General features: G+C 42.9%; 1 protein-coding gene across 5 annotated transcripts in view; it reads left to right on the top strand.

The window, feature by feature from the left end:
• ARMC8 (armadillo repeat containing 8) overlaps nucleotides 1-22,157 on the top strand; it is a 111,109-nt gene that overhangs the window by 63,010 nt on the left and 25,942 nt on the right. For all 5 annotated transcript variants that reach the window (XM_075937366.1, XM_075937364.1, XM_075937363.1 and 2 more), the window contains 7 exons: nucleotides 5,393-5,453; nucleotides 7,260-7,460; nucleotides 11,251-11,346; nucleotides 14,207-14,289; nucleotides 14,536-14,617; nucleotides 18,232-18,318; nucleotides 20,419-20,511. In XM_075937366.1, the coding sequence (XP_075793481.1) occupies nucleotides 5,393-5,453; nucleotides 7,260-7,460; nucleotides 11,251-11,346; nucleotides 14,207-14,289; nucleotides 14,536-14,617; nucleotides 18,232-18,318; nucleotides 20,419-20,511 (703 nt within the window). The remainder of the gene's footprint in view (nucleotides 1-5,392; nucleotides 5,454-7,259; nucleotides 7,461-11,250; nucleotides 11,347-14,206; nucleotides 14,290-14,535; nucleotides 14,618-18,231; nucleotides 18,319-20,418; nucleotides 20,512-22,157) is intronic.

The following is a 22,157-nucleotide window of genomic DNA, read 5'->3' as shown; positions in this document are numbered from 1 at the left end:
TTCCATAGTTCTGTGAGCAACTGTCACCATCATTGTTTTATTACAGTACCAACCAGATACAATCCACATGCAGTCTTTTTTCTCCTTGGCACCCTATTGTCATTGGTTGTTTCAAAACGTAGCTCTTGACTACATAGCATGAGCTACATAGCGTGAGCTATGTCAGTCTGGTGCCCATAATGCCATCTAACTCATGACCGAGCAGATGATTCATCCTTTGACCCAGCTATCACCTTGTGTTCAGTGATATTGGACTTCTCTTGCCTTGATTTTTCTTATCACATGTGATTCTCAGATTTGATGAATCTCTCAATACTCTGCTGATACACCTACTGATTTAGTTTAGAGTAGGTGAAATAAACAAATTTGTTTCTTTAATTCATATCCCTAGCAAGGTCTTTCAGTTTGCGTTAAGACTAGGAGCTCACTTGAACACTTTTGATTTTGGGGTAGGTAGCTGGTGAAAGACATCAATCCAACAGACTGGGATGGTGTTGTGTTTTGATATAGCTAGCAACCTCAAGTATTGGTCTTTCTGATCTGGTCCACAACTTTCTAGTTAAGTATAAGAATTGCTGGTGCACAGAAAATAGAGTGCTGAGAATACTTAGTACTTTCTGTAACAGAGCAATGCATCATGGGGTGTTCTCCAGGTGAAGACCTGAGAATAATGGGACTGGTTTGAGTGGTAACACTAGCACATTTGAGAATTTCTGTGTGTATAGCAAAGAAAGAGTGACAGTTTTGTGGCCGGCTGTCATTGTACAAGAACTGTTAAAACCATATTGAGCATATTAACCCCATGGAACCTGGCTTCATATTCAGTAAATAACCTGTAGTGTGGACAGGCCCATGAAGACACAAGCTTTTTCTCAGGAAACCAGTTCATCCTAAAATGTATACTTGTTCTGGATTCTAAAGCTCTTGGAGTAGGTATGGGGAACTCAAGCAGCCAAGAAAGCACTGATGAGGGATGCCATCAGGCATGCCACTTACTCAGTTTTATCCTGCCCGGGTTCAGGATCCGGTCCAGATAACCTACTTGTAGCCCACATGGTATATTCAAGTTCTAAGCACTTTTTTGAGGTTTGTAGTACTCATGCTTTCAGATTTGTAGACATCTTTCCAAGTGTTAACCAGACACTTGCTGATGCCAGTGTTGTTTAAACTAGCTCTTGAGTGTAAAACACCAATGGCATCTAGCAACTGGTTTGTTCGAAGGCTCCCAACATTGCTAATACTGGTGTGAACCAGTGATAATGAGAAACTTATGCAAAACTGTGCTACAAACACCTCCGGTATCCCTGCTGCTGTTCCTCCTGTAGATAGGCATTTAAAATTATGGTGGTTACTATAGTTTAACAGCTTTTCTTCCATTGATTGTTGGATGTTGCTGCAGTTTAGGAAAGGCAGCTGAGCAACAGCAGAGATATTGTGGGAAGTGGAGCTAACACCATGCAGGTTTAGTACAGTGTTGTAATCCTACTGCCAACTGTCCTTGCAGGAGTCTAGGGAGTGTAGGACTATGGTAGAGTAGCTGGCACACCCCACTCAGCAGCGAGTGGAATCTAGGTGAGGGTAGAGTAGCAAATATGCTCTGCTGTTATAGCAGCCAGAAGGCTCAGGAAGGGACAAGAGAGTCAACAAGTGACTTTTTCCGTTTAATTGCTAATAGTTATGGAGCTTCACATTTCTCAAACACCCACCAGCTAATCCCTACAAACAGGACCTATGCACAGCGCATCATTAGAAATCCCTGCACCTCTTGCCAGTAGAGGGGGCTGGGCTTATCACCAAGATGTTGACTCTAGACCTTGCTGGTGGAGACCCCATCACCTATAAGCTAGTGGGTTTAATCCTCAAGTTAGTAGTATTTGATGGCTTTTCAGTTCAAGATCGTCTGTCTGGGTCTGTGGATTGAGTGTCAAAGCAAGAGTGAATGGGCTCTTCGCCTTCCCTGGTGGAGTTCCATGTAGTCTTGCAAATGGAAGTTCTCAGTACAGTAGGTGAAAGTGTGTAATGGTCTGGAAGAGGGACCTATGGACTCTTAACTGATGGAAGTCGGTGCATTTGTGACTATTACTGATGATTATTAATATAGTCAGTCCTTATATATGCTGATAGAAATGTAGCTGTGTTAGTCTAGGGTAGCTGAAACAAAATACAGGACTATGTAGCACTTTAATATATGCTGTAATTTTAGAAGTTGTCATCTTAACAACTTCACCAATTATGTGGTCTATAGCCTTCCATTTTGGGGGAAAATCATTAAGAAAGTAATGCTGGTTCACCTCTCTCAGCATTTGGATGCCTCTACTTCCTGGCTCCCTGTCTGACCATTTTATGCCTGTTCATGGCAAAAAAACCTGTACAGATCTCCTTAGTTGACCTTCCTCAGGCAAGGGTTAGCTGGGATAGCATGGCATGAGAAGTGGCAAGTGACAGGACAGGGAAGATCCCCATAACATGTACCCATGTGGGTTTGTACTTGAGGCGGCTAGCCTGTGCTGTCACCTGTCATTGCCTGGGCCACTCTGCTTCCACTGCTATTTTTGGCACACCAGCTCAAAGAAAGCTAGCAAGAGTATGCTTGTGTGTGCTGGGAATTGCACTCCTAGTGCCAAGAGTAGTAGAAGGGTCTTACGTGGATAATCACAAAGGAATCCTTTCTGTCTTCCCCTTCTGTTCATTGTTTATTTAAGAGGAGATTGTGAGCTGTTACGACTCACACTTTCCTCCATGTAAAAATGATAGATCTGCATCTCTTTCATCAAATCTGGACTTGGCCATTTTCTTGCTTTCCAAATAGCTGGCTAAGACTAGGACCAGTACAAAAGTGGGCTGGTTGCCTTATGCTCAGAGTGGGCAGGAATGCTTAGTCCTCCTATGAGTTCAGGGCGCTGGACTAGATGAACCTCTTGAGGTTCTTCCAATCCTACGATTATATGATAAAGTAACTTCTGGAGGTTGGCCCTTGGAAAATCTTTTTGTATCTTTGGTAAACTCATACTGCCTCTCTTGCTGGGGCAATAGGCTGATGAGTACTTCACAGCTGAGTTCTGCATTGCCTGCCAGCTTTTTTCATCCAGGTGTAATTAAAGATAGTGATGATTTTCCATAAAGCTGTTATGTTTTGTCTGCATATGAGAGTTACACCAGTTTAACTTACTGTCTTTTAAAATTGATTTAGTTAAACCAATGCCAAAGGCACATAGACACTCACTTTGGAATAAATCAAGTTTATTTTGATTTAATTAATGCTTGGTTGATTTCATTAATGCCTGGTTTGTACCGGAGCTTCCATCAGTTTAGAAAAACAGTGCAAACTCCTGACTAGCAAGGCTGGTGTAAACTGAAACAAATATGTCTGTACAGCAATTCGCACTAAGTTAGATGTTTTAAAAATCACATTGTAAGTTAAGCTGTTGCAACTCTCCCATGTAGACAGGTCTCTAAATTGATTAGAAATTGCTTCCAACTAAACTGAAAATTAGCCTCTCTTAAACCAAAATAAGTATGTCCATACAAGAGTTTTTCATTAATTTAACTAAAACTTGTATAAAACTGATTTAAGTGAAAATGGTGCACCTTTCTTGTGTAGGCAAGTTCCAACTAGTCCAAAGACACAGCTGTTTGAGAGACAGGTTGTCTCCTAAGCAGTTGCAGAAATTACAAATATATGTAGTACTCTCTTGGTTTTGTGAGGATGGTAATGTCAGTCTCGGTGGAATGTCACTGAAGTGGGGCTCACTTCTGCTGACAGATCCCATCGGCTCACATTTAAATGCTCATGTGATCTCTTTTATTTATCTTTTTCTTTGTTGCTGGTTTTTGGTGTGGCATGTCATTTGATGATGGGTGGCTTAGGGCAGGATCAAATCTGTTACCTTTGTAAAAGTAATTTGTTTTTTAATTGTGTGTATGTATGTAGTGCCAGATACCATGATAGTAAGTGCTTAGACATCTGACTTCCGAACCACTATCTTTGCTTACAGTACTCCTGATGAGTAGTTAACACGGACTTTAATAACCTTTTTAACTTCAACCCACTGAGTAATTTGTCTTTGTTCTAGTTTTGTCAAAGTTCTTAAACTTAGTTAAATAACTGTCTCGACAGAGCAGGAATTTGACATTTGAGAGCCCCTTCCAGTGTCATTGGAAATGTAGGTGAAGACATAGTAGCCCTCACTGCACTATTTTTTTTGGCACACCAGGTGATCCTCCAAAAAGCCTGAGAGCACCACCTCCCTCCTGCCTAGGAAAATACGTTGATGTGTCATTCAGGTCTGACTTTCCCTGCAGTGCTATAAACCCTGTAAACTACCTCTGGCCTTTGAGTACCTTTGATTCATCTTTAACAAGCCTATAACAATTTCCATCAACTCACCAGTCTTTGTACCTTTCTTGTCACCCTCCATCAGGCCTGCCAACATGGAGGCAAAGGGGGCAGCTGCTCCAGGGGCCGGTTTGCTCCCGGTTACTGCTATTGCAGTGGGGCCCAGAGCCCTGCTGGCTGCCCAGCCACGCCCATTCTGCCTGATGCCTGCCCTTTCTGGAGCTCAGAGCTGGCCCCCAAAATTTGTTCTGAAACCTGATGAGTGTCTCTGCTTCCTTGCCCTCCATCTAGCCATTGTTTACTTAACCCAGCAGCAAGTCTGTCCTGTACTCCTTCCCCCGTGCCACAGTTTCAGGGAGTACTTTTCATAGAACATTGAGTGTTCAGTAACCACCCAGTATCTGGAAGGGAGCATACTTTGTTCAGGAACCATGATGTTCAGCTGATTGTTGGAACACCAACAAGTTAGTTTGCCTGCAGCTTTTTTTATTCTAAAGGAGGTGAACTACAAAATGTTGCTTTGCTGCAGTGATAGGACTCACCATTTAAATGTACAAAAGTTAGGAAATTCAGCATGTACTCTGCCATCTTATGCACCTGTATCCCAAGTCAAGAAAACACATAGCAAATGTTTACCTGCTGTCATGAACAGGGATGGATTTAAGTCCTAATAGGAATATTTCCTGAATCAAGGCAATTACCTGGTTCTCTAGTAAATTGTATTTTGTTATTTTCAACATGGGTCCCAATTCTGTTCACATGGACTTTTGTAAAATTACAAACTTAAGGTGGTGTAACCAAGAGCAAAACCAAACCGGTCTTACCATTGCTAGTATTTCAGGGTTTGACAACTAATTTTTAAAGCTGCACATAGAAAAAAAAATTACAATAATCAAGGATTATATGGAACAGTATCTGAGCCCATTAAAATTGCATTTGTTAGAATGGCTGTTATAACAAAGTTAAGTTTCCACTGGCACAGCCATTCTTTTTATAAAAACTTTGTAAAGTTTATAAAAGCTGGCAGTGAATTTGTTTTCTGCTGTCTTGTTACAGCCTTACTTACATGTGCAGAGCAGGAGCAATCCGGACAGATGATAACTGCATTATTTTAAAGGTAAGCTGATTACATAATTGAAATTTAAGCAGCAGTTAAACCACAATTTTCTTAAACTGTGTTTGTCACTATTTTATCTGTGTATAGCTGTCAAAAAGTGTTACAAAAATCATTATTGATTCTAAGGGGAAGAGTTTCAAAGGCACAAAATGCAGTTAGTTAGCTAACTCACTTGAAAATTAGGTACTTACCTCTCATTTATGCCTTTGAAAATTTCTTTATGTAGCAATATGTTCTTTATAAATATTTAATAGTTATCATATTTTAACTCTGCTTATTAAGCTAGCTATAGTAAGTCTGAAGCCACAGGAAAAAAGTTTGACAAACATCCATTTTATGTTTGTCAAGTTAAAAAAATGCAAAAATTAAAAGTTGCACTGCCAGTATTGGACAATCATTTGGAAAGAACATGCAAAACCACTTCATCAGGCTGCCCTCTGTGTGTAAGTGAAACATTAATGATTTATTGTTTTCAGAGACCGTTCTCAACAGAAGGTACTCAATGCTTGCTTCAGTTTATATTTTTTAGATCTGAAATAGCATATCTGCTTAGAATAGTTTCAGAACATATTTTTCTGAAGGATCTGTGTGAACATCTTGTGTTCATTTCTCATATGGTGCCTGGCAAGTGAAATTTTTGAGACTGTTACCATGGCATGATTGGTAAAACGAGTCTTCTGTCAGAAAATTGTCTTTGGAGAGTAGGAATTACACTACTTTCTAGTTAGTTACAGAATCATGGCTAGCACTGAAAACTAGAACAATCGTGTATCAGTTAGCATTCTGAACATTCTAGAGCTGAGGGGATACAAACAGTGTGCTCTCTTAGGCATTCCTCACTTCCTTATTTATGCCAGTGAAGAGAACCTGTGCATTTCCTTTTTAGCCTATCAATTTTTAGAATAATTGTAGAATTTGGTAGGTTTAAGAGCTGTCTGTCTAGTGAGATTTCTGTATTTACCATCCCAGATGATGGCAGACCATTCAGATTTAAGAAATATACAATCTAGAGATGCAATTGAGCAGTGCTTGCAGTACCTTTTTGGCACGTGGGACCTTCTTGCCCCTAGCCGGGAGTAGGGGAAAACTCAAGCTATGGATAAGGCCTTAGCAATCAGAGTCAAACCGACTTTCATCAGAGTTGTCAGCGAAACTTGATCTTGTTCCAAAAACTTCAGGTCACAGCTTTGAAGTCTTTTCATAGAAGATGTCGTTGTCCTTGGTCAGAGGAGCTTGTGTGTGTGATGTTAGTCTGTTCCCTCACATGAGGGGATAGTTATTGTCTACAAGCCTCAAGAGTACCAGGAATCCACCGTACAGTACAGGCAGTCCCCAACTTGTGATGCGATCGGTTCCTGAGAAAGCGTTGCAAGTCGAGGATGTTGTAACTTGAACCCGCATTTACTGCTTCATGTGGCAGTACTGAATTGGAAAATGTTAGATTCAAAATAGGATATTTGATGTGATCATTTATATCTTGGTACTTAGAAGTCTTTTTCACAATGGTGATGGTAAGTTCTATTAAGTGGACATTTGAGTTTCCATATAGAACATTTTGATTGTGGGTCCCTTCTGGACATGAAGTTTGCAGAGAGGATTATGACCAAAAATGGTGACAGGAAAGAACCCTGTACTGCAGTAATGAGTGCTAAGTGCCTGTAAATGAATAAGTTAAACTTAATTTCTATACGTATCCCCACAAGCTTTTAAATCTTTTTTTAAAAGAAACTTTGGTGAGGAGTATTGTTCTAAAAAGATGTACACAATTACTTCTCTGAAACTAAAGATGAATTTTGTACCCTCCAGACACTGCCAACTTTGGTTCGGATGTGTAATAAGGAGAGATTGCTGGAGGAGCGAGTAGAAGGAGCCGAAACACTTGCCTATCTGATTGAAACAGATGTTGAGCTTCAGAGAATCGCCAGTATTACCGACCATCTTATTGCAATGCTTTCTGACTACTTCAAGTATCCCAGCTCAGTCAGTGCAATCACTGATATCAAAAGGGTATATGTTTTTCTCAGTCAGTTCAGAACTTCCCAGAGTATATGGAAAAGATTTTCAAACTGCCAACGAATGTCTTAAGTACTCACAATTTCATTAAAATTGTGTTCCCGTTCTTGTACTGCTGTATTAGTGTCTGATCCCATACTTCATGAAATCAGTGGGAGTTGGAGCAGTCCCATAATGTTTTTGGCTATTCAGGCACAAGACCTTTCTTTTATTGTATTACAATCCCTCCTTCCACGCTAATGAGGAACATTCCCGGCAGATACACTGTAGGAGCAGTGAGTAGGCAAAAGACCTGCCAGCCAAGCATCATGGGCATCAGGTACATAAGACGGGGGAAGTCTCTGCCTTCCCAAACCACCAGTTATAGCCCTGCCCACACTCCTCCCTCAGACCGCCTGCTGTAGGAGTGTTGCTGCCCCAAGCGCCCTCCTGCTGCTGCAGAGGCTAGGAAGTGTGGCACGCCTTCCTCCTTCCCCCGTGCTCCAGGACTGGGGAGGCTGGGGCCACGCTGCATGGAGCAGCACACCCTGCCTCCTCCCTCCCCGGAAGCTGGGCTGGGCTCGGCCAGGCTGCACAGCATGGTGTGCCTTCCTCCACACTGCTGGGGAGGCTGTGGCGAGCGCATGCCCTCTCCCTTCCCCTTCCCGTGGTTGAAGGGGGACCCGCCTCCTGGAGAAGGGGCAGGGCAGGGTCTAGCAGAAGGGGTGGGGCTGAAGGCCTGCCTCCTCCAGCCCTGCCTTCACCAGCCGCCCATGCTAAGCATTCTGCTCAAGCACCTACCCCACAACCTATTAGACCGCTCTTTAGCCTCCTTTGCAATGGAAGCATGGAACTGCAGACTCGGTCTCCCTGTCTTGCCTACTTTCTCTAACTCTAATGCCCTTTCACTGGTGGAAAGGAGAACAAAAGGAAGGAATGGTCATCCCAGGCAGGAAAAGTTTTCTTGGCCTTGTTCCTCCCCTTCTTCCATGGATTTGGAATGTACTTGAGAGAGAGAAAGGCCTTCGAATCCCATTTGGCCCTGGAATAGCCCAGGGGAGCATCGTTAGCAGATTCCATCCTCAAACTCTTACTGTTTGGAGCTGCTCATGCTTACCCAGATTTACCAAATGCTCAGAGGGTCACAGTTGAAAAACAACCACATAAGTACAAAGAATGATTGTTCTTCTTTGAGTGATTGCTCACGTGCATTCTGTGTTTGCATGTGCACCGTGTGCATGATCGGCGGAAGACTATTCCCTAGTGGTACCTGTCAGGTCGGCGTTGGCGCCCCCAATGGAGACGCCTCGTGGTGTATTATATATACCCCTGCCAACCCAACTCCCACTTCAGTTCAGTTCTTTCTTTCTGCCACTGAGGATTATTGACGCTTCTTGCTTTGCAAGTAGTTAGTCCCTAGCATAGCATTTTTTTTGTTGCTTTTGTTGTGCAGATTAGTTGTTTCTTTGAGTTACTTAGAGTAGTTAGTTTAAGGTCCCCCCTCCCCCATTGTTTGTGCCCCTGGGGCATATAGTGGCCCCAGGATTTCAAGCAGTCTGTGAAAGTCGACTTGAAATGTCTTGAAGAGGGTCACCTGCCAGATAAGTACAGTATCTGCAGAAGGTTTAAGCCTTAAACCAAAAAGGAAAGGCACCAGCAGCTTAATCTGATCCTCATGGAGTCAGCATTTAGGCTTCAGCCAGCTAGTCTGATGTCATTGGTGTGCAGCATGCCAGTCTCGGTGCGCCCTAAAGAGTGGCATCCACACCATTTCTCTGTGCAGAAGATGTCATCCTTCCAGCACTGGTCTTGTTCCCTGGTGTCGCACAAGAAGAAGAGGACAGACAGCAGCCGATCCCCCTCCAAGAGATCAAGGAAGGCCCCAGAGTTGGCCCTCACTGCACCCAGTGTTTCAGTTCTGAGTGCTTCATCCCCAGCGCTGTTGACTCCAGGTCTCTGGGTGGGTCCGTCGAGTCTGGTGTTGATTGACTCCCTGTTGCTAGTGCTAATGGAGGAGCACTTCAGTCTTCCTTCCATACCAGACATGTTTGAGGCCACATGGAACCTCATTGAACTCATGATGATGGCACCATTTGAGGTGCAGCAGCTTCCCCTGGTGGCACTGGTGTCGAAGGCATTGATGGCACCTCTATCTGCACCCATGTTCATGGGCAGCATTGATACACGGGACCCATCGAGCATGGCACTCACGACTTCAGCATTGACTATGGCTGTGCCACCAGCACTGGTGACCTCTTCAACACCGCAGCACCGTGGAAGCCAGTTGCCATGAGCATCCATGCCTGCTTGCCTCAGTACCATTCTTCAGCACTATCAAGAGTCAGCTCCTCCATGGTCAGCATTGGAGTATACTTAGGAATTGGAGTCCTTTGTGTCCAGGAGCTCGTGGTACTACTTCCGTTCTCAGCACTACTACTGGCACTAATACCCAGAGGACCCAACTGTGCCAAAGCAGGCCTGGCCTCCACAATGCAGATGCCAGTTCAATGGCCCTTTTGTACCCTATAGGTCTATTGCCAGGGCCAGGAAACGTCCTTTTGGGCTACCTCAGTGGCACCTTTCACTCGGGCACCAACTTCTGCCTTGTCAGTGGCCCCAGACTCACTCTCTGTGCAGGACCCTAATGGGCAGGAGGGACAGGCCGTGATGGTGGCCCCACCGACAATTCCACTTCTAGACTCCCAGTTGGCCAGGGACATGGACAGAGAACAGACAGACCAAGATGACCTGGTCCCCATGGTGGCATCTTTCTTGTCATCCCCTGATGAAATATTGGTGGGTATCACCCTGTCACTGCCCTCTATGGATTCTAGGACCTGCTGGGTCCTGCTCAGGGCCTCAATCTACTGGCAGAGGAGGTAGTTGAAGAGTCAATCCAGACAATCACCAAGGTTCTCTGGCAGATCCCTGCCTCAATTGCACCATAATGAAGAGGTGCTATTTTGTGTGTCAGAGGGAGCATGAGCACCTGTGTACTCACCCTCAGCCAAGCTCGCTGGTGGATGTGGTTAACCACTGAGAGTGATGCTAAAATGCTAGACCTATTCAAGTGCAACATCTGTTCAACTGGGAGGCTTCCGCTGCAGGTCTCAAACCAGCAGGTGTTCCTCAGTCAGTATGTATTTAACTCCTGGAATGTCCTCTTCAAATTCCAAGAGCTTCTCCCCACCCCTCGGCAGGAGTTTTCAGTGCTGCTGCAAAAGGGCCACACAGTCACATAGATGACCTTGCAGGTGGCCCTGGATTCTGCAGACTCAGCAGCATGTACAATGGCCATTGTGATGCAGCATAACTCATGGCTGCAGGTGTCTGTTCTTCTGGTTGAGGTGCAGTGCACAAACTCCTTGGATATCCACATCCCTGTTTTCCCCCAGTCTGAACATGTAATTCTGTGTGGGGTGGGAATGTGAAAGGAGGCCATTTCAATCTGGTGATAAAGGAGGAGAGCGGGTCTTGTTGGGTCTGAAAAAACGTTAACTGGTCTCGTCTTGTATTTTGAGATGTTCATTATGTATGCTGCTTGGTTTACCTGCCTGTTTACCAGTATAGGCTACAATTCAGAAAAGCACTTAATAGTGTGCTTAACTTTAGATACTGATTTCAGTGGGACATAAGCACATATTTAGAGTTGATCTGTAGTTTGTGGTGATCCCTGCCTGTCTGGTGTGTAATGCAATCAAAACCCGAGTCAACAGGAACTAAACTGTAACAATTAAGAAAATCCCATTTGCAGGTCTGAATTCTAGCTCATATGATATCTGACTTGGATTATTTTTTTCAATAGCTTGACCATGACTTAAAGCATGCTCACGAACTGCGCCAGGCTGCATTCAAGCTGTATGCTTCACTTGGAGCAAACGATGAAGACATCCGGAAGAAGGTGAGTCTGCATGAGGGTCATCCTTTGATGTTGGCAGCCATTAGGCAAGGAGTAACATCAACCTGAAAGTCATGGTGGAATTGCCTTATTACTGACTGAATGAGATAAAGTAGAGAGACTAACAGCATAAGTGAAGAATGTGTAGCATTCAAGTTTGGTTTTGACATGTTGGATTGACAATGTGTTAAATTAACATTACAGTGCATTTCTTTGGCGTGAGTTCCAGATAAGTTTGATTTTACACTGTGAAGCAACAAACACAATCAACAATACTATAAAAGCTTATTTGCAGAAATACCTCCTTTCTAATGTCAGAAAGAAATTCACATCTCATATTGTGCATGTGTCCTTCAGGATATGGCCTGATTATATTTTTAAATTTTGCTAATATGCAAATATTGTGTATATAGAGCTTCAAGTGATGGGTTTATGGTAAGTGATCAGCTGAAATTTAAAATCTCTAAAAATTGTTTTGATGTAAAGCATATCCCTACATTCTTTAAGCAATGTCCCTATGGGTGTGCTACTCTAGGTGTTCGTACCCATGCACTTCTAATCGGAGAATTTTGGTAGCAGGGTTCACATGCAATCTCCCTCCTTCATGGTCTGCCTCGAGGTTGTCTAGAGCTACATGAGCAAACCCTCTCCCAGTTTCTTCTCAGCCTCCTTTGACCTTGAATGGAGCAAGCAGTAGTCTTGTCATTCTTGACTTGGATAGTATTTAGTGTAAGTAGTAGCCATTCTTAGTTTCCGTGTCTTTTTTAGTAGTTTAGAGTTTCTGATTTTGGGTTAATAAAGAAGACTTTTTCTTTCACTGTATGCTGCATTTTGTTGGGGATATCTCCCCTACATTGGCATGCCCAGTTCCCCTGACTTGGAGATGCCTCTCCTGCAAGGAGGCAATCCCAATAATGGACAGACACTTTGGTTGCATCCAGTGAGTTGGAGAGAGACGCGTTGTGCAGAAGTGCACCATCTGCCAACAGTTAAAGATGACATCTTGTAAGAAGTGGGAGCTTAAGTTGAAACTTCTCCTCACAGTGTTGTGCTTAAAAGAAGCACCCGGAATCTTTTTCAGGGGGATAAGGCAACACGCCACATTGATTGAACGTACATAGATCAATCAATACTTTATCATATGCATATGACACGTTACACTCATGCATTCACACACACATGCACAAGCACACTCCTTGTTGTTACCAATAGTTGCTCCCCCTAACTGCACTGGCCAGGTAAGTTAGATGGGGGAGGGGTGGAGCCGGGCTTCTGCTGATCCGGATTGATGTTGACAAGACGAAAACCCGGGGTCCCTCTGTAAGATGCCTCATATTTATCATTCTGATGCAGCCAATTAATCATCACCTTGCCTTTCCTAATGCTGCTTCAAAGAGAGTTCTTCCAAGGGCAGGCACTTGCTGCTCGACTCCCAAGGCACCTGTATGTCCAGTCTTCTTTTCAATGAGTTCACTTCACAGGTATTGTCTTGGATCTGGCTCCCAGCCCCTCTCCACCCTTGCAACTGCTGCTGGAGGTGCTCACCTTTCAGTCTGCATTCACACCTCATTCATTTCAACAGGGCAATCAAGGAAAGAGGAGAGATCTATTCTACTCCTAGCAAAAGACATTTTTCTTTACTTTAACTATTCCTAAGACCTAAAACATAAAGGCTGCGTCTAGACTGGCATGATTTTGCGTTAAAAGTAGTTGCGCAAGAGAGCATCTATACTGGCATGTGCCTTTGCGCAAAAGATTTGCTTTTGCGCAAAAGCATCCGTGCCAGTGTAGACGCTCTCTTGCGCAAGAAAGCTCTGATGGCCATTTTAGCCATCGGGCTTTCTTGCACAAGAAATTAACGTGGCTGTCTACACTGGCCCTCTTGTGCAAGAATACTTGCGCAAGAGGGCTTATCCCTGAGCGGAAGCATCGGAGTTTTTGCGCAAGAACCACTGATTTTGTACATTACAAAGTAAGTGTTCTTGTGCAAATACTCGCGGCCAGTGTAGACAAGTGGCAAGATTTTGTGCAAAAGCACTTGCTTTTGCGCAAAAGCATGCCAGTATAGATGCAGCCAAAGCACTTGATACAAAGTTTCTATGGAAAAGATTGGATACAAGGTTTCTCTTAGTACAAGGATTCTATAAGAAAGCTTAACATAAAGATATATCTAAAAGAACAAGATCTGTATATATAAAATCTCTTAATACATGGTTATATGGAAATGTTAGAGATTTATCCACAGCAGCAGGTGCACTTCAGCTACCAACAATGCTGGGCCCACTTTCAAGAATGGAGAAGAGGAAGCTAGTAGTGAAGACCTTGCTCCAATCTGTAGTAAATCTGGCAGTTACCTCATTATTCTAAGTGGCCATTTGCATTGTCATGAGGAGGGAATCATGACTCCATTCCTCTGGTTTCCCAGAGAAGTACAAAACATCATTGAAGATTTCCCTTTCGATGAATTCAATCTTTCCAACAGAAAATTGATGATTTCCTCCACATCCTCAAAGATTCGAGAGCAACATGCTTTGTTCCTTGGGTATTTGCACACCGTACTGAAACACAAGCTGTACTGTACACAGCCAGCACAGCCTTATAGAACCTCCCCATTTTTCCATCAGTGGCTTTACAAAGCATCAGAGGATAATGAGTCAGGCAAAGAGAGTAGATTATGATGTTTAATTGATGAGTTCAGTGGTTCCTTAAGGCAAAATAGGAGTGGTGATTGTTTCTAGAGTAAATTATCTTTTCATATGCAATACTTAGAATGTCATAGATAAACTACAATAAACCATAGCAGTTACAATATAAAAGTTGTCCACCTCATGTTGTTTATGCATGGTTAACATTTTTTCTCCAGATCATTGAGACTGAAAACATGATGGACCGAATTGTGAATGGCTTGTCTGAGTCTAGTATCAAGGTGCGGCTATCTGCAGTCAGGTATGTGCTTTCCTTTTCTAAACTAAAATAATTTTCAGTATGTTTATCTCTGCTCTCTTTTTGGTCCTCGATTTGCTAGAAATTGTAGACTAAAACTTAAAGTGGTTTCTAGTTTCCGAAAATTCATCAGAGACAGTAATAAAATATTTCTTAGTGTTTGTATTAATTATCATCAAATTCCTGGCTGTATTTTTATGGCGAGAAACAAAGTAAGTATTTCGCAACTCATTTTATTTTTCTTTGTAGATGTTTGCACAGTTTGTCCCGGTCAGTGCAGCAGCTACGGACAAGTTTCCAGGATCATGCAGTATGGAAACCCTTAATGAAGGTGAGACAGAAAATAGAATCACCTTGACATTTGTTATGGGTGATCTTCTCTAGAGGCTTGCAAATCAGCAAAAGTCCAGTAACACAAACAGCGTTGTGGCCTGCATTTTCTTTTTTGAAATGTAATACAATATATTACAAAATAAAACAGGGACTGAAAGCCAGATTGCCCCTCGCCCTTACTCAGCAACATAGAAAGGGTTCCCCTCTGCTCCCTTGCTCAGCCTGTCACAGCAACCTCAAGTCAGGCTGCAGCCAAAGGGAGGGGATATTAATCCTACACTCCACCGAGAGTGGGATGCTGGAAGAGGCAGGGACCATGATGGTGGGAAGAGCATTGCTCTTCAGTCTAATGTAAAATCCGTATTCCTCTTGAGTGTCATACATTGCTGCCTGAGGGGTAACTCAGCCCCAGAATCACCATCCGCATGGAGGAGAGAGGAAGCATGGCTTATAATTTTAAAATCAGGCTGCTTAAATGGAAACTAGAAGGAAACAAGCATGGTTTGCATTGTCATCCGCACTGAGAGAGGACAGAAGAAGCTGTCTCTGGGGAAATGGCAGCCTCTGCAGGACAGAATGGGCAAACCAACCAGAAGGAATGTGCAAGGCTAAGAGGCTTTGTTCCTGCGATTTGCACAGAAGAAAAGTATCTGCTGTTCCCTGTTTGTTCTCCAGGATGCATGGTGGTTAAGCTTATTGCATAGGAGCCAGTGGTGTTCCACTGAATAGCTGGCACCTCCATGAAAACCTGTTCAGTTGCACAGCTTTCGTCAAAAAAGCAAATACACTTGAACCTCTCTATTCTGGCAACCCTGGGAAACTGGGTAAATGGTATTCCGGATTAAAGAATTTGCTGGGTCAGGGTGTGAGGGCGATGAGAGGGTACTTGCCTGGCTCCCCGCTTCCAGAGCACACACGCTTCCTTTTTCCCTGCTGCTCCCAGGCATTGCCCCCTCCTGCTCTGGGAGAGGTGAGGTAAAGCCTCTAGAGAAACGGGTTGCTGTGCTGCTGTTTCCCCAGCTGGATTAGGGACACCCGGAGTATGGAGATTCAAGTGTAAAATATTACATTACCTGAAGAAAAAGAGAGTACAGTGCTATGCACAAATGGGTCCTTGCCCCCTGACTAGCACTTGTAGGCACCTGTGAAATGGTATTAATAAATAATAACAATGAAAATGTTATAATGTTGTGTAAATCTGGGTTATAATTGTACCTAGACTGTGTATTGAGTTCTGCCCTCAAATCTTATACAGCAGAAATAGGAAAGGTACAGAGAAGCTCAACAAAAATGAAAAGACATAGGACGATGAGGGCCATATAGCTTAGAAGATTAATGAATTAGTGATGACATGGTGGGGTATATAAAACAATAATGTAAAAAAGGTCAGTAAAAATTTCTGTTTGTGCTTTTTCATATGACTAGAACAAGGGTGGGGGGCATTCAATGAGGTTAAAAGGCAGCAGATTTTAAAATGATAAAAGGAAAAATAATGTCCTGTTAATTCCTGTGCAATTCATTACAAATCCTGAGTTTAACAAGATTCACAACTAGGTTAAACGGAATGAAAATCTGTAAAGGGTATAAACTCTCCTGTCTCATGGTATAAGCCAGGCAAGTGTGTTGACAACCTGACGAGAAGTCCTGTGGCACCTTATAGACTAACAGATTTATTGGAGTATAAGCTTTAGTGGGCAAAGACCCATTTCATTAGATGCATCTGACGAAGTGGGTCTTTGCCCACTAAAGTTTATGCTCCAATAAATCTGTTAGTTTATAAGGTGCCATGGGACTCCTCATTGCTTTTGCAGATTCAGACTTAACACGGCTACCCCCCTGATACTTGACAACCTGAGCTTCAACGTGTCTTCAGGGGTCCTGGAAGTAGCACCAGAATTAAGAGGAGCCAGAAACTCTCACAAGATATATCATTGGCAATCTCTTGAGTCTGAAGATGAGCCCTTTCATAGGGGCTTATTTTTTATGGATCATCTGATGACTGAGGACTCCAATCTGTGAGCCAGGAGCTCTTTGACAGACATTGGAGGTGGCATGGGAAGTCATGGTTGGGCCACAACTGCTGCGTGATATTTGTCTGTCTCTTTTTTCTGTGACTGGGCAAGGTGATTTTTCCCTCAAAATTGGATGTTCCCCTCTGACAAGTCTTTGTCAGCTATCCCTGTTTTGGGCTACTGTCTTGCAATACGTGGTCAATGCCGCATCTCTTGATGTTGATCTTGATGTCTTTCAGATGTTTCTTTTGGCCTCTCATTTCCTTTCTCCTTTGAGCATACGGAAGTTGTTTTGGTAAGCGTACAGTAGATATGCACACACAGTGCCTTGCTTCTCCTCATCTCCCAGCTCATGCAGGATAATTGCTTCAACACACTAAAGATGTTGGCCTCTGAGAGGACACACGTTAGTGCAATGATCCTCCTTCTTTCTCTTGAGGCTCTTCCAAAGAAAGTGCTGGTGCTGATGTTCCAGTTTTTTCAGGTGTTTTCTGTAGATCATCCAAGTCTCACGTTCGTAGAGGAGAGTTTGAGCAGCAGCTCCAGAGATGAAAATATTGAAGAAAATAAGCCTCTTTCCCATTCCAAGGAATCTAAAGGGTAGATCATCCCATAAATCTGACTCCCAGGAGACCTTGTGTCTGGCAAAGGGTACAGCTGAGTCTCTTACTGAAATAGTAAGGCATTGGTACACTCTGAAAAGCCTTGATCAGAAAAGCTTTCCATTAGGCATTGCTTAGAAGCATCTACCTCAGTACCATAGGACACCTCTTGGCACTGAGATGCACCAACGGCTCCTACACATGTTCTGGTACTGTCGTCTTAATGACAGCAGCACTCTGAGCTGAGAGATCCTATCCAGTCAGCTCTCCAGTACAATGTACAGCATTTCCAACCTGGTACCCATCCCTGTTCCAGACCCTGGCACCAACCCAGGCTCCAATGTCAGGCTGCAAATGCCCTCAAGTACCCTTCAGGTTTCTCTCGCAGGACTTCCTCATATTGAAGGAACCAGAGTCTTTCCCCATCCTCAGGAGCTCAGAGTACATGTGAGGATATGAGGTAAATAGTTGCAGTTTGCACAAAGCCTCTTGTGGGAGTTGCCACTACCCCAGAGGAGAACAGACTTCTCTTAAGACTCATTCTCACCTGGACTGCTTAGCACATTGAAGAGATGTTCCATTCATAAGGGGAGAGTAGATTGCTCCTCTTTGGTGAGCCAGCACAGCAGTCCACTGAAAAGGAAAAATGTGACTATTTTAAAAAGCTGTTCCTCTGTGGAGCAAATCAATCACAGACTATGGAAGAAAAGGACACGAGTGTGTGGGTGGGGGAGACTAATAGCTCCTCTATCCTACCTTCGCATAGGCACTAGTGCCATGCAGATCACAATGCCCGAAGGTCTTTGTTCAAAAACTGCCCTACTTCAGCGTGACATGGAAGTGAATTCCCAAATCTCAGCATAACCCTTTGTTGCAGTATGAGGTCACTGCAACACGTCTGGCTCTTGCTAAGCAAAACTTGAACTTTGTTTAAATGTGATTTTAGTCTCCTTCATAACAGTTAATGGCGCTTCCCACTCTCCTCCTTGTGCCCTCAGGTTTTACAGAATGCTCCAGATGAAGTCCTGGTGGTAGCATCTTCCACACTATGCAACCTTCTCCTTGAATTCTCTCCAAGCAAAGAGGTTGGTAGTCCCCTATTTCCTCTTCATGCTGTTTAGTAGTACTCTGTGTTACAGCAATGACTTTTGAGTAACTAAAGAAGTTTTTAAATCACTATCAGGTGATTATAGTTGTAATGTTAGGGTGGTGGAATTTTATCATCGATAGGCTGTCAATTAAAAATACCCTGTTAATTGTGCAGTGATATGACAGAATAAGTGGTTCTATGAAATGTAGTTAGATGTGCATAGTCTGTATGAGACTTAACTTTACAGATAGACTCTTCCTTTAATAAGATTTTATACATTTTTTTTTTCATTTGAAAATCTGCCTTGCTGCCTGGGCTGTATTTTCTCTAGAGATTAATCAGATAACTTCAGTCTCTGGGGCTGTCAAACAAAGAATTTTCATAAGCACTAGTCTCTTAAAAAAAACAAACCCTAGAAACATGATCTAGTTAATTGCTGGTAATTTTAGCAGCTACAACGCAGGTTGGTGTACCTGCAAGGAAGGAAATGCAGAGGGAAGAACATAAGAGAGACACAGAAAAAGGGAAAAAGAGAAGGTTGGGGAGGAAATGGAGACAAAAGGCAGGAATAGCGGAGGCCTAAAGAGAGGCAGATAGTTCTCAATGAGAACTATGTCTACACTACCACCCTAGTTCGAACTAGGGTGGTAATGTAGACATACCCTGAGTGATGCTGGGTATGACAATGAGGGACTGAATAAATAATAAGGTTATAACTAAAATCTTTTATTACATAAAGGCCAGAGGCTCTCCCTGATCTCTGCAAGTGAAATCTGCAGAGATCAAGGAGATGTTGGGAATCCCAGCTCTAGCTCCTGCCTGATTTCCATCAGCATTTTGCCCAGATCAACAGATTGGCAGCTCTGGTATTTGTTATCTTAATACAGATTTGTATTTTAGTTGCCAAGGAGTGTCAGCACACTTTTCTCACTCTGTTATAATACTTGTTCAACATTGAGACAAGTATTAATACCACTGGGAACAGTGATTATTAGAAAAAAGCTAATATACATTTAATCTCAATCAGGCGATAACATTTACAGTTAAGTGTTTGCAAAGATATATGGCATTTTATTGTTTATTCCACAATTTCAGAATAAACCATGTCACCCAAGGTGTTTCATTTTTAAATTTGTAATGGTTAATCCATATTTGTAAATTAACGTTTGCCAAATCATGCCACAGCAGTGTTCTGGCAACCTGTAATAAAAGACCCTGTTATAAAGCACACATGAGAGCAAACAGAATTAAGGGCCAAATTGTGTTTTCACGTATACACATTTCACATGTAAATTCAGTGAAGTTCACCCCTGTGCAGGGAGCCCTCACCTATTTTGAGGCCTCATGTGAGATGTAAGTGGTGCAGAGCACTTTTGCAGACCTTGTGCATAGGACAAATGTCCTCTCATCTGGAGTAATTCCGCTGACTTTGATGATGTTACTGCGGATTACATAGGTGTAACTGAGGGCAGAATGTGGCCTGTTGTCCCATTGGCAACGTTCACTCAGAGTTTCCTGACTCTTGTGGATTCACGGTCTCAAGCTTTTATCATCCTATGTCTGGTTCTGTTTCATTTAATGGTTTAGGGCTTTCAAAATTCATCTGTTTGTATTTGTCACCTAACCTCAGGGTCTGATAATTTCACAAGTGATTTGAGTTTTACTCAGGTTGTCACCAGAAGTCTTTAAGAGTTAGTCTTTTTTGCTTTATTGTTGTTCTATTTGTACGTGTGTTGAAGTCATTACATCTCAGTGTGTCTTCATTAGTGAATGTGAAGAGCAAATACAGCCTGTTTAAATGCAGTTAAAGACAGTAAAATCTGTTTTACACGTCTGCTCAAGGGAGCAAAATCCATTGTTCAATGAAGGTGGCCTTTTATGAAAGGGGCTACCCTGCTAGCAGTCTGAGACAATCCGGAAAGAGTGTGTGTCTACACATTTCATTATAGTTGTGTCTGCATTTCCTCAATGTAACCAAGGTCCACCTTGAGATAAACATAGTGTGCTACCATGTTTATAGATCATTGATGTATATGTAAGTCCAGTAAATTCTCACACAGTGTTCTAAAGCTATCTGTTTTTCTTTTCATTGCAGCCTATTTTAGAATCAGGAGCTATAGAACTTCTATGTAGTTTAACCCAGAGTGAAAATCTTGCTTTGCGAGTGAATGGCATTTGGGCTTTAATGGTAAGTACTCCCTCTAATGAAATAATTATACAAACACCACACACAACCAGTCAGCCACCCAAATACACTTCAAGGAAAGAGATTCTGAACTTTATTTTTGACCATGAAGATCATACCAGTTACTAAACACAGTTGCAGACGTTCAGCCTGCCTGTATATGTAACTATACAAGAAAATAGTGATCAGTCACTGAAAGTATCAAAAGAGAGGCCACACTTAGTCAGATCAATGGTCCATCTAGAGCAGTATCCTTTCTTTTGACAGTGGCTAGTGCCAGATGCTTCAGAGGGAAGGGAAAGAACAGGGCAATTTTGAATGATCTATCATCCCGTTCTAACATCTAGCTATTGGAGGTTTAGGAATACCTGAAGCATGTGGTTCATGTAAGCTTCACAGTGCCATAATTTCCAACAAATACAATGAAGCATAAATCCATGGAATTATGCAAGGAGTGTAAAATTAAAGAATCAAAGCAAGAATAAAAATTCATACCTCATCAATTTCACTTGTGCATGTCAGTCAAGAGCTAATTGAGCAGCATATCTGGTTCAAAAGTAAGGCTATTGCTGAGTACTGGTAAGCAGGAAGATTTAAAATGAGGGAAACTGAGTGAGTTTTGGGACTTTGTCAGGAATGTGGAGATCCAAAAATGTCCTTCATAAATTGAAGTTTTTCTTTAAGTGCTTGTTTCTCTGTGTGGTGTACTTCATGTATTGCACATGCTTTCTATGGGCTCAGAACTGGAGGATTTTTCCTGAGTGAGTGTCTGGTCCATACATGCACCCCCAGTTTTCTCATGCTCTGCGTCTTAGTTCCTTCTTGACTCTCCTGGACTGGCACAGCGCTTCACTGTATGTACTAACTTCTTCTTCTCTCCATACTTAAATTGTCATTAGGATAAATATTTGGGCATTAGTCCTTAAGATTTAGGACACCTTGCCATCTTCCTGGGGTGAGGAGTGGTTCCTGCACAGAAGCACTTCTTTCCCTTTCCCCCTGATCTTGCAATAAGAGGAGGAGGAATATGACAGAAATCTGTAGTTTCAAAAGAACTGTCAACTGCCATACCCCTTTCCTGGTCACTATCATCATACCCGTCTGTACAATCTGGGGGAAACGTGTTCAGGGTCTGCAGTTTGTTCCCCAGTAAGACACAGTCGTCAGGGGACTTCCAACTGCAAGCATTCCTCGTGGATCGATCTGTCAGTTTGGTGACAGCCTTCGACTAGGGAGAGACCCTCTTGTACCTCAGTCTGAAGAAAGTTGGAGCCACCTCTTGAGTTTTTCAGTCCAGTTCCTAAACCTCTGCTACCATTTCTCCCCCCAATCCCCACCTCCCTGGTCACCAGTCAGTTTAAAGACAGGGCAGATGGGAGAGACAAACATTCCCATAAAGACAAGAGGGGAAGTTCAACCTCCATATCCAAGCCCTCTGAGAGGAGACAGAAGTCCCTGTCCTGTACCAAGTCAGGAAACTTTGTGCTCTGGACACCAATGTCTGTTTCTGAGATTGACCTGCTCAGGACTTCATCAAAGGAAAAGACAGAGCCACCCTCCATTACCAAGAGTTGTACTTCAGTGCCAACCCCTGTGTGGCAATAGCATCGTCAGACCTGGGGCTTTTGGCACTGGTGGTCCAAGTTACA

The sequence above is a fragment of the Pelodiscus sinensis genome, chromosome 10 (genome assembly GCF_049634645.1).
Source record: "Pelodiscus sinensis isolate JC-2024 chromosome 10, ASM4963464v1, whole genome shotgun sequence".
Classification (NCBI taxonomy): domain Eukaryota; kingdom Metazoa; phylum Chordata; order Testudines; family Trionychidae; genus Pelodiscus; species Pelodiscus sinensis.
This window is presented reverse-complemented; position numbering and strand designations above follow the sequence as displayed.